The sequence below is a fragment of the Oncorhynchus mykiss genome, chromosome 8 (assembly GCF_013265735.2).
Source record: "Oncorhynchus mykiss isolate Arlee chromosome 8, USDA_OmykA_1.1, whole genome shotgun sequence".
Taxonomy (NCBI): Eukaryota; Metazoa; Chordata; class Actinopteri; order Salmoniformes; family Salmonidae; genus Oncorhynchus; species Oncorhynchus mykiss.
In genome coordinates, this window is record NC_048572.1 from 47,462,473 (window position 1) to 47,475,556 (window position 13,084).

Genomic DNA, 13,084 nt, shown 5'->3' on the forward strand with positions numbered 1-13,084 from the left:
CCACAACTGTCTTGGTGTGCTTGGACATTGTTAGTTTGTTGGTGATGTGGACACCAAGGAACTTGAAGCTCTCAACCCAATTCAGCCTCGTCGATGAGAACGGGGGCGTGCTCGGTCCTCTTTCCTGTAGTCCGCAATCATCTCCTTTGTCTTAATCACGTTGAGGGAGAGGTTGTTGTCCTGTCACCACACGGCCAGGTCTCTGACCTCCTCCCTATAGGTTGTCTGGTCATTGTCAGTAATTGCTTTTGTGTAATCGGCAAATGTAATGATGGTGTTGGAGTCGTGCCTGGCCGTGCAGTCATGAGTGAACAGGGAGTACAGGAGGGGACTGAGTACGCACCCCTGAGGGGCCCCTGTGTTGAGGATCAGCGTAGCGGATGTGTTGTTATCTACTAGAGGTCGACTGATTAATCGGAATGGCTGATGAATTAGGGTCGGTTTCACGTTTTCATAACAATCAGAAATCGGTATTTTTGGGCGCCGATTTGCCGTTTTTTTTTATACCTTTATTTAACTAGGCAAGTCAGTTAATGATGGCCTAGGAACGGTGGGTTAACTGCCTTGTTCAGGGGCAGAACGACAGATTTTCACCTTGTCAGCTCGGGGGATCCAATCTTGCAACCTTACAGTTAACTAGTTGCACCAATAACGACCTGCCTCTCTCTTGTTGCACTCCACAAGGAGACTGCCTGTTACGCGAATGCAGTAAGCCAAGGTAAGTTGCTAACTAGCATTAAACTTATCTTATAAAAAACAATCAATCATAATCACTAGTTAGCTACACATGGTTGATGATATTACTAGATATTATCTAGCGTGTCCTGCGTTGCATATAATCTGACTGAGCATACAAGTATCTAAGTATCTGACTGAGCGGTGGTAGGCAGAAGCAGGAGCGTAAACGTTCATTCAAACAGCACTTTTGTGCGCTTTGCCAGCAGCTCTTCGTTGTGCGTCAAGCATTGCGCTATTTATGACTTCAAGTCTATCAACTCCCGAGATGAGGCTGGTGTGAGCGAAGTGAAATGGCTAGCTAGTTAGCGTGCGCTAATAGTGTTTCAAACGTCACTCGCTCTGAGCCTTCTAGTAGTTGTTCCCCTTGCTCTGCATGGGTAATGCTGCTTCGATGATGGCTGTTGTCGTTGTGTTGCTGGTTCGAGCCCAGGGAGGAGCAAGGAGAGAGACGGAACCTATACTGTTACACTGGCAATACTAAAGTGCCTATAAGAACATCCAATAGTCAAAGGTTAATGAAATACAAATGGTATAGATGGAAATAGTCCTATAATTCCTATAATAACTACAACCTAAAACTTCTTACCTGGGAATATTTAAGATTCATGTGGTAAGGAACCACCAGCTTTCATATGTTCTCATGTTCTGCGCAAGGAACTGAAACGTTAGCTTTCTTACATAGCACATATTGCACTTTTACTTTCTTCTCTAACACTTTGTTTTTGCATTATTTAAACCAAATTGAACATGTTTTATTATTCACTTGAGGCTAAATTGAATTTATTGTTGTATTATATTAAGTTAAAATAAGTGTTCAGTATTGTTGTAATTGTCATTATTACAAATACATTTTTTTTAAATCGTCCGATTAATCGGTGTCGGCTTTTTTGGTCCTCCAATAATCGGAATAGGTATCGGCGTTGAAAAATCATAATCGGTCAACCTCTATTACCTACCCTTACCACCTGGGGGCGGCCCGTCAGGAAGTCCAGGATCCAGTTGCAGAGGGAGGTGTTTAGTCCCAGGGTATTGATGAGCTTTGAGGGTACTATGGTGTTGAACGCTGAGCTGCAGTCAATGAATAACATTCTCACATAGGTGTTCCTTTTGTCCAGGTAGGAAAGGGCTGTGTGGAGTGCAATAGAGATTGCATCATCTGTGGGGGTTGTATGCAAATGGGAGTGGGTCTAGAAATACAGTGTATACATTGTTAATGTTGTAAATGACTATTGTAGCTGGATACGGCAGATTTTTTATGCAATATCTACATAGGCATACAGAGGCCCATTATCTGCAACCATAACTCATGTGTTCCAATCACACGTTGTGTTAGCTAATCCAAGTTTATAATTTTAAAAGGCTAATTGATCATTAGAAAACCCTTTTGCAATTACGTTAGCACAGCTGAAAACTCTTGTTCTGATTTAAAGAAGCAATAAAACTGGCCTTTATACCATGAGTATCTGGAGCATCAGCATTTGTGGGTTCGATTACAGGCTCAAAATGGCCAGAAACAAAGTACTTTCTTCTGAAACTCGTCAGTCTATTCTTGTTCTGAGAAATGAAGGCTATTCCATGTGAGTAATTGCCAAGAAACTGAACTCGTACAATGCTGTCTACTGCTGGCTCTAACCAGAATAGAAAGAGGAGTGGGAGGCCTAGGTGCACAACTGAGCAAGAGGACAAGTACATTAGTGTCTAGTTTGAGAAACAGACGTCTCACAAGTTCTCAACTAGCAGCTTCATTAAGTAGTACCCGCAAAACACCCGTCTCAATGACAAAAGTGAAGAGGCGACTCCGGGGTTCTGGCACACCCCCCCAAAAATGCTAACCTCCCCTGTTATTGCAATGGTGAGAAGTTAGCATGCCTTGGGGCTATGATATTTATGCGTCTAACTTTTTCACTTATCATAATTCGCGGTTCATTCAGGATTATCCGTAATCATGGTAGCATCTGCATTAAATTACTTTGTCATTTTGTAATGTAGGTGAACTATCCCTTTGGTATGTCAATTACAGTTTTTTATCTTTCATTGATGAGTTGCCACCACCAACACAACACAACAGAGACAACCAGTGCCAACCAGAGTATGAAAATAGAGCAGTCAGAGGTATGATCAATAACAACCTAGAAATGCATTGATCAGTATGTACAATATAGATCTGATGTGGGTTCAGGGACTGTATGTAGTTGGAAGAGGAATTGCAGTGCTCGCTCACTGACTGAGAAGCTGCATGTCAGGAAAGCCACTACACTACACAACACAACACTAAACAATACATTACTTGCATTATAACATTGAAAAACGGTGTCCACAAACTGTAGGGCCTATATAAAGCTGTCCCAACATCAGAGGTTTCTTTTCAGCACCCTGGATTGAATCCTTACAACAGCTACACCTGGCTATCAGAGGAGCATTGTCTGGCAGCGAAACAGTTAATTCATCCTCATTTACAAAAAGTTTAAAAAACATAGCTGATATGGCTGACTTGCTTAAACAAATGTGGTTTCTACTGACAATTGAGATATACAAAATATGGCATACGGGAATGATAAGCGGATAAGAGGCAATCCTTAATTTCAATTAAGACATTAATGAGTGAAATAAGATGGACGTAGTCAATATAACTATTTGTTCATTAATTTTGAAATGTACAGCGACAGTATTCTCCCTGTACACCAAGTCAGAAGCGTAGGATAAATAATGGGGCATGTAAGAAGACATTGAAAGCTCTTACAATATTCGATGATGATATTTCTCTAAAACAGGCTATAGGTTACATGGTTAGGTTACACCAAGTCAGAACCGTAGGCTAAGTTAGGAGGGGTAAATAGACCAAATTATTAGTGTGAGACACATGGGCTACTAAGAGCTTACTACACAACATACACTTAGTATTACTTTCTTAGCTACTGTGTATATATATCTCTCTGGTATATTACATAATCTATGCAGCAGCATACAATACATTTTTGGACTCACCTTGTTGGCGCGGCGATACTTCTTGTGGGTAAATTTTGTCAGCAAACTTTGTCATCAAAGTCTGGCATTCTCTGGATGTATGGTGCTTTCAAGACAACAAAAAAACAAGGTTGAGTCATGACGCCAGTGATCTTCAGGTTGGAGCTCTAGAAAGAGACCCGAGTTCCTGACTTGGAATTCCGATTTGGATTACCGTTCAAAATATATTTTCCTAGTCAGAGCTCATTTTGTTCCAAGTCCCCAGTTGTCTTGAACTCACTGAAATCTGAGATTTCCCAGTTCCGAGTATCTAGTTGTTTTGAACACGGCAGAAGTCATGCTGGATTGACAGCATGGCCAATGTATTCAACATTTTCTGACCCATGGTGCTAGCATTTGAGTGTTTATCCTTTTAAGCTTGGAAAAGAGACCCTTAAACCCAGACTTGGACCACACATCCTCTCCACTGAATAGCAGGCTAGTGATTGCTTTGGAACGCTTGCAGTTAGCCACTTCCTTCCAAACCACTCATTTTTGAATTTGGGATTTCCGACTGGTTGTGTAATGTTTATGTCCAATGGCCGATGAGCACCGATACATTTTATCTATAATTTCTCTTCATATGACAAGGATAGAAAATGATTTGCCAGTAGATTGTCAACTTGATTCATGATGATGACTGCTTGTCTAGCTTTCTAGCTAAGATTTTGAAAGTATGATGTTGACATGATCATGCCAATCAAAGCTACGGTAGATATAATGTGATTTGACGTAATTTTATCTGTGGCCAATGACCTTGAGCCTTCTTGGATGGGCACTTCTAATGTAACTCTATGGCTTGACTTTCCGAGCTCTCCCCGTAGATTTTGTGTGTAGTGTCCCCATGAGTGACAGAACACTGAGCCAATCACTGTGAAACTAGAGAACATGACCAACTCCTATGCTCCGTATTTTCTGCTGGCTGCCCCACCACCACAGAAAGCATTTTGGAGCTGCCTTACTCAAGAAAGCAAAAAAAAGAGACCATGTTTGTATGCAGCTTTATTAACTCAATAATGTTTTACATTGTTTGCAAACTGATATGTGACACGTATTAATGCCAAAATAACATGCAAAACAGGCAACGACAAAAACAAAAACGCTAAAAGCCTATGTTTCCTATTATTCCCTGTAATTGTATTGTGAAAATTGTCATAATCTCTTTATTAGATTGCTACACAATGTTTTTCTATATGGATATTTCTTTAACATTTCTGTTATTGTTTGCAATTTTTTTCTCAATGTATTTATAGGCCTATTTTTATTTTGATGATAGTTTGCTGATAGATATTTCAAATAAATTACTAGACTTACATTTTGAATAAAGAGTGAACCACATTATTTGTATTCTTTCACTACTCTGTTTGAATCAAGGTAGGATGAAGTTTTTGATGAACCATTTAACACATCTCCATATCCAAATGAAGGGTGGCAAGATTGTGTAACACTTAGTTTATTGCTGCCACCTATGTCATATTATTAAAAGTCCTGGAAATAATTTAAAGCCACTCTGTAAGCTTTAACATTTGCGGACCCACCAATACAAATGTTAACAGGTGTAGCGAAAAATTACATTGCAGTCTATGCAATGTCAAATCCAATACACGGTCTTTCAAACAGGCCTACATCCGAGTGAGATCACCCATTCCAGCCTGGTCTCATAGACTAGACGTAACTTAATAAATGTACACCTGAGACACTCAAATTAGTATGATATGTTAAGGGTGGTATGGTTACATAAGACAGATGGTTACTTGATGCGAATGTTTAGCAACCAAAAGTTGCAAGGTTGAATCACATCACAGACTATTTTAGCTAATTAGCACCTTTTCAACTACTTACTACTTTTGCGACTACTTAGCATGTTAGCTAACCCGTCGCCTAACCTTAACCCTTTTAGCCAACATTTCCCCTAACCTAATTATTTAACTTAACTCCTAAACCTAACCTTAACCCCTAACCTAGCCTAGCTAACATTAGCTAGCTGCCACCTAGCTAGAATTCGTAACATATCATACGTTTTGCAAATCTGTAATATATAGTACATTTACAAATTCACAACATATTCTACGTTATGCAAATTCGTAACATATAATATGAATTGTGATTTGTAACAGATCATACGATATGGGTGATAGACATACACAAATGAATACTATTAATATCGTAGTAAAATGAAGTACAATGCATTTATGTACAAAGCAATACGAAAGGCTATGAGACCAGGTTGACCATCCAAGAACGTTCCATTTTAAAGGGGGCTTTTACTCTGACAGACTGTTCCAGGATTTGTTTGTGGCCTTGTTGCTCAACAATCTAAGCGCAGCAGACAAACGGCAGCGGAGAAACCGAACCGGATCAGTGCTTCACTAGTGAAATCGCTGATTGATTATTTATTGGATAAATCATTGCGTGAAAATTATGGAAAATAAAAAGTTTGTCGTCTTGTGTACAGGTAGGCTACTAATTAATGTCAATACAAACTTGCGATGTTGATTAGGCGACCGTGTATTTTGTAGGTTACTCGAATTTATCATGATGGTCCAGTTAATTGCTTAATGTTCTTAACGAGCAATAATAGCCTGTTTTAATTTGTTCCAGTTGGTTTGTGTCAGTTGTGTCCTTAATGTAATATTTACTCTGTATGCCTCTAGTTTCTTTGACGTTTTTGTTGAGTATAGCTACGGTTTCAGCCTTCGTTGAAGAGCTCGATGACACGTAAGTTATTTCTATTAATTAGAAAGATGTTGCTAGTTATTGCTTTTGATAATAATGCTGAAATGGCAGACTATACGTTTTGGTCTGTGAATTCCATAACAATAAAAAATCCGCCAAATAACGAAATATGAAAGTAGATTGCTGTTACCCACACCACTTGACAAGGCACACATGTCATCCTCTGTCCATGGTCCTTAAAAATGTTAAGGCTACATACCCGTACCTAGAAAGGATTGTGAAAAGTTTATCATAAAATGCATTTTCACTGTTTAGATTTACCAATGGTTGTTGATTTCTCTTACTAATTTGCAGGTTTAAAGACACACGAATGCCTGATGAGATATGGCTTATACAAGTAAGTATGGATGAAATTTTATACACAAGAAAACCCCTAATAATATGTGAAAACGGATTGTTTACTTTAGGGCAACATCAAGAGAATGCAAGAGGGGACATTAAAATACGCACGCATGACATTGAAATACGCGTGCACACATAGCTTTGATGCGTTGTTTTATCATGTATGTTGTGTGTGTCATGTTTTTTTAGTTGAAAATGGTTTTATTTGAGAGCAGAAATAGAAATGCATTTTAAATTGTGGTGATTGTGCCCCACATGTTTGGTGTCAGTTCTACGCTCCCTGGTGTACCTATTGCAAGCAGCTGGACCCAGTGTGGTATGAAATCGGGGCTGAGCTGAAAAGTATGGGGTCTCCAGTCAACGTGGGCAAGGTCGACGCCACAGCCCACACCAGTGAGTCGAATTATCTGATTTGCAAGACAAGACATATGGCAGAACAACAGTAAAAAAAACTGTTAAAAAAACAGTTTAAAAAATAAACAATATTACAGCAATATAAGGTGACAAACAGAATATAAAACTGACTGCCTGGCGGAATAAGTATTGTACTGATGAGAAAGATACTGGAGAAGAGGAAGAGGATAAAACAGGAAAACTGTGTTGAAAAATAGAGGAATATCTAACACCTAATTAGCCATTAGTATTTTGTGCCTTCTCAGAGCCTGCTTTAAGAAAATACAGATATTTGGGTACGGTCTCTCTGTTCGGATCCCACTGTGACACCATGTATTGGTAAGGAGACAGGACACCATTGACATAGCTTCAGGAACATCTTTTTAAAGATAAAATTGGATATCTGATACAGGGCATTATGGGTACTGTAGTTCATCATACTACAACAAGTACTCCTGCTTTTACTGTTTAGATCATAAGGACTGCGATAGAAAGTGTGAATTGATCCAAATAGTTTCTTAGTTGCTGAAAAGTTACTGGAGCAAAATGCATCCCAAACCAAAACCAAACCAAGGAAGGTTTTAAATCACTCTCAGGCAGCACTGACATCTGCTGGTTGGTCAATATACAATAGTGACAGAATATCTGCATATTAAAAAAAAATCTTGTAATAATATAATAATCTGTATAATACATTTTGCATGTATTTTGTAGTTATTCTGAAGGCTTAGCCTACCGAAACTATGCTGAAATACAGACTTGTCAACTGCTATTGACCGAATATTCTCTTAATAACCACTATCCTATATCGTTGTCACTTATCACCACTTGAGCCATCCATTATATAAATGGTATCTGAAATAGTTTTCTTATGTTCATCATAGATGAAGGGTTTACCAAATTGTGCAATAAGGCAACCAGTCACAGTGCCCTGTCACATTTAGGCCCACAGAGCCAGGATTAGGTCAGCCTGTTCACACTAATAGGCTTAGTGAAGCTTTAAAAGCCCTTCCAACTGTGTGCATGTTTGTGTGTATGTACGTGTGTTTTGTGCAACAGATGGTAAGCCATGCAAACCAGATGGGCTAACAGTGTAGTGAGCATTTTCAGTGCTGTTCGGCTTTGTTGAACCTTCAAATCCCCTATTATCTGCTCCTGTATGAGGGAGTGGAGTAGGTTAACTGGTTAGCTACTCTCTCTCTCTCTCATTGTGAAGATTTTTTTAAGTAGCAGGATTACATTTTGAAGAATGATCTCTCTGTCCACCATGTTGGCCTAAACCTGTCAGCCATTACATTAGATTTATCTTACCTTGTACATGTACTGAACTATGTCAAAATGTTTGAGATATTTAGTCATTTAAAACCAGAACTTTACTATAACAATGGCTTACATACACTCCTTTCAATATTCATTTGAAGTCTTTCCATGTCATTTCAGCAAGACATTTTTCTTCTGCCCCGTTCTGAGAATTTAGCCATTGAAGTCAATTGCATTATTTACAGCACAAATTGACACAATTAATGATTTTACGAAACATCTCCCTCTGCAACTGGATCCTTTACTTCCTGGCGGGCCGCCCCAGGTGCTAAGAGTAGGCAACATCACATCTGCCATGCTGATCCTCAACCCTGGGGCCCCTCAGGGGTGTGTGCTTAGTCCCCTCCTGTACTCACTGTTCACACACAACTGCATGGCCAAGCACGAGTCCAACACCATCTTTATTTTTTTCTGACAACACAACAGTGGTAGGCCTGATCACAGACAACGATGAGACCGCCTATAGGAAGGAGTTCAGAGACCTGGCAGTGTGGTGCCAGGACAACAACCTCTCCCTCAATTTGAGCAAGACAAAGGACCTGATCGTAAACTACAGGAAAAGGAGGGCTGAACAGGTCCCCATTAACAACGACGGAGCTGTAGTGGAGCGGGTCGATAGTTCCCACATCACCAACAAACTATTATGGTCCAAACACACCAAGACAGTCGTGAAGAGGGTTTTTATTTGTTTTTACTAAAGTGTTAAACAAATCAAAATATATTTTATATTCTTCAAAGTAGCCACCCTTTGCCTAGATGACAGCTTTGCACATTCTTGGCATTCTCTCAACCAGCTTCATCAGGAATGCTTTTCCAACAGTCTTGAAGGAGTTCTCACATATGCTGAGCACTTATTGGCTGCGTTTTCTTCACTCTGCGGTCCAACTCATCCCAAACCATCTCAATTGGGTCTGCGGTCAAACGACCACCCCTCATCACTGTCAAACGTGATTGTGGAGGCCAGGTCATCTGATGCAGCACCATCACTCTCCTTCTTGGTCAAATAGCCCTTACACAGGATGGAGGTGTGTTTTGGGCCATTGTCTTGTTGAAAAATGAATTATAATTCAACCAAGCGCAAAGCAGATGGGATGGCGTAACGCTGCAGAATGCTGTGGTAGCCATGCTGGTGTGTCTGTTACTTGAACTCTATGAAACATATATTTGGGCTGCAATTTCTGAGGCTGATAACTCTAATGAACTTATCCTCTGCAGCAGAGGTAACTCTGGGTCTTCCTTTCCTCTGGCGGTCCTCATGAGAGCCAGTTTCATCATAGCGCCTGATGGTTTTTGCGACTGCACTTAACAAAACATTCAAAGTTCTTGAAATTTTCTGGATTGGCTGACCTTCATGTCTTAAAGTAATGATGGACTGTCGTTTCTCTTTGCTTATTTGAGCTGTTCTTGCCATAATATGGACTTGGTCTTTTACCAAATAGGGCTATCTTCTGTATGCCACCCCTACCTTGTCACAACACAACTGATTGGCTCAAACGCATTAACAAGGAAAGAAATTCCACAAATGAACTTTTAAGACGGCACAACAGTTAATTGAAATGCATTCCAGGTGACTACCTCATGAAGCTGGTTGAGAGAATGCCAAGAGTGTGCAAAGCTGTCATCAAGGCAAAGATTGCCTACTTTGAAGAATCTCAAATATAAATATTTTTTGATTTGTTTAATGCTTTTTTGTTACTACATGATTCCATATGTGTTTTCTCATAGTTTTGATGTCTTCATATATTATTCTACAATGTAGAAAATAGTACAATAAAGAAAAACCCTTGAATGAGTACGTGTGTCCAAACTTTTGACTGGTACTGTACATGTACAAATTACCTCGACAAACCTGTACTCCCGCACATTGACTCGGTACCGGTAGCCTCGTTATTGTTACTTTTTATTTAAAAATATGACTTTAGTTCATTTAGTATATATTTTCTTAACTCTATTTATTGAACTGCATTGTTGATTGAGGCCTTGTGTGTAAGCACTTCACAGTAAGGTGTACTACCCCTGTTGTATTCGGTGCGTGTGACAAATAGCATTTGATTTGTTTTCCCATACATTTTTATTGGGCACAACATAATCCAAAACACAACCAAAACAAACTTCAAATGCATCCACCAAGTTTGTAGTGTCACAAGCTTTATCTATTCATTGCGTGCTAGGAATATGGGACCAAATACTACACTTTTGAATACTTCAATAGACTATAATATATACATTTCCATTCCTAACTATAACATTTTCTGACAAGATAGAACTGTCAAAGGGGGCAGAGTTGCAATCTACTGCAGAGATAGCCTGCAGAGTTTTGTCATACTATCCAGGTCTGTGCCAAAACAATTTGAGCTTCTACTAAAAAATCTACCTTTCCAGAAACAAGTCTCTCACCATTGCTGCTTGCTATAGACAACCTTCTGCCCCCAGCTGTGCCCTGGACACCATGTGTGAATGGATTGCCCCCCATCTATCTTCAGAGCTCGTGCTGTTAGGTGACCTAAACTGGGACATGCGTAACACCCCGGCCATCCTACAATCTAAGCTTGATGCCCTCAATCTCACACAAATTATCAATGAACCTACCAGGTACAATCCCAAATCTGTAAACACGGGCACCCTCATAGATATCATCCTAACCAACCTGCCCTCCAAATACACCTCTGCTGTCTTCAACCAGGATCTCAGCAATCACTGCCTCATTGCCTGCGTCCGTAATAGGTCTGCGGTCAAACGACCACCCCTCATCACTGTCAAACGCTCCCTAAAACACTTCAGCGAGCAGGCCTTTCTAATTGACCTGGCCTGGGTTTCCTGGAAGGATATTGACCTCGTTCCGTCAGTAGAGGATGCCTGGTTATTTTTTTGAAGTGGTTTCCTCACCATCTTAAATAAGTATGCCCCATTCAGAAAATGTAGAACCAGGAACAGATATAGCCCTTGGTTCATTCCAGACCTGACTGCCCTTGACCAGCACAAAAACATCCTGTGGCATTCTGCATTAGCATCGAATAGCCCCCGCGATATGCAACTTTTCAGGGAAGTTAGGAACCAATATACACATGCAGTTAGGAAAGCAAAGGCTAGCTTTTTCTAACAGAAATGTGCATCATGTAGCACAAACTCCAAAAAGTTCTGGGACACTGTAAAGTTCATAGAGAATAAGGGCACCTCCTCCCAGGTGCCCACTGCACTGAGGCTAGGAAACACTGTCACCACCGATAAATCCACGATAATTGAGAATTTCAATAAGCATTTTTCTACGGCTGGCCATGCTTTCCACCTGGCTACCCCTACCCCGGTCAACAGTCCTGCACCCCCCACAGCAACTTGCCCCAGCATCCCCCATTTCTCCTTCACCTAAATCCAGATAGATGATGTTCTGAAAGAGCTGCAAAATCTGGACCCCTACAAATCAGCCGGGCTAGACAAAATAAAATTATCAGCCGAAATTGTTGCAATCCCTATTACTAGCCTGTTCAACCTCTCTTTTAACCTCTCTTTCGTATCGTCTGAGATCCCCAAAGATTGTAAAGCTGCCGCAGTCTTCCCCCTCTTCAAAGGGGTAGACACTCTGTTACAGACCTATATCTATCCTACCCTGCCTTTCTAAGGTCTTCGAAAGCCAAGTTAACAAATCACCGACCATTTCGAATCCCACCATACCTTTTCCGCTATGCAATCTGGTTTCCGAGCTGGTCATGGGTGCACCTCAGCCACGCTCAAGGTCCTAAACGACATCATAACCGCCATCGATAAGAGACAATACTGTGCAGCTGTATTCATTGACCTGGCCAAGGCTTTCGACTCTGTCAATCACCACATTCTTATCGCCAGACTCAACAGCCTTGGTTTCTCAAATGACTGCCCCTGGTCACCATAGCAGCACCCACCCGTAGCACGCGCTCCAGCAGGTATATTTCACTTGTCACCCCCAAAGCCAATTCCCCCTTTGGCCGCCTTTCCTTCCAGACTTTTTCTATTGTGACTGTTGACTGTATGTTTGTTTATTCTATGTGTAACTCTGTGTTGTTGTTTGTGTCACACTGCTTTGCTTTATCTTGGCCAGGTCTCAGTTGTAAATGAGAACTTGTTCTCAACTAGTCTACCTGGTTAAATAAAGGTGAAATAAATAAATAAAATAAGTGAATATGTCCAAATACCTATAACAGATTCAAATGGGGGGGACTAGATACATCAAGTCTTTTACATTTCTAAACAGTAAAACAGATATAGTTCCTTCAGAAAGTATTCACATATTTTCCACATTTTGTTGTGTTAGAGCTTGAATTTAAAATGAATTAAATGTAGATTTTTTTTTCAGTCACTTGCCTACACCATAATGTAAATGTTATGAATCAATAAAAAATGAAAATCTGAAATACCTTCAGTCAATAAGTATTCAACTCCTTTGTTATGACAAGCTTAAATACGTTCAGGAGTAAAACGTTGCTTAACAAGTCACATAATAAGTTGCATGGACTAACTCTGTGTGCAATCATAGTGTTTAACATTTTCTAATACCTCATCTCTATACCCCATACATACA

The 13,084-nt window shown here is 40.2% G+C and overlaps 1 protein-coding gene across 1 annotated transcript in view; it reads left to right on the forward strand.

Moving 5' to 3' along the window:
• The first annotated feature begins 6,007 nt into the window (after positions 1-6,007).
• The window catches only part of LOC110529986 (protein disulfide-isomerase TMX3), a 37,755-nt gene continuing 30,678 nt past the window's right edge, over positions 6,008-13,084 (forward strand). Inside the window, exons 1-4 of the mRNA XM_021612702.2 lie at positions 6,008-6,196; positions 6,396-6,459; positions 6,772-6,814; positions 7,089-7,212. Coding sequence (XP_021468377.1) covers positions 6,163-6,196; positions 6,396-6,459; positions 6,772-6,814; positions 7,089-7,212 — 265 coding nt within the window. The 5' untranslated portion in view covers positions 6,008-6,162. The remainder of the gene's footprint in view (positions 6,197-6,395; positions 6,460-6,771; positions 6,815-7,088; positions 7,213-13,084) is intronic.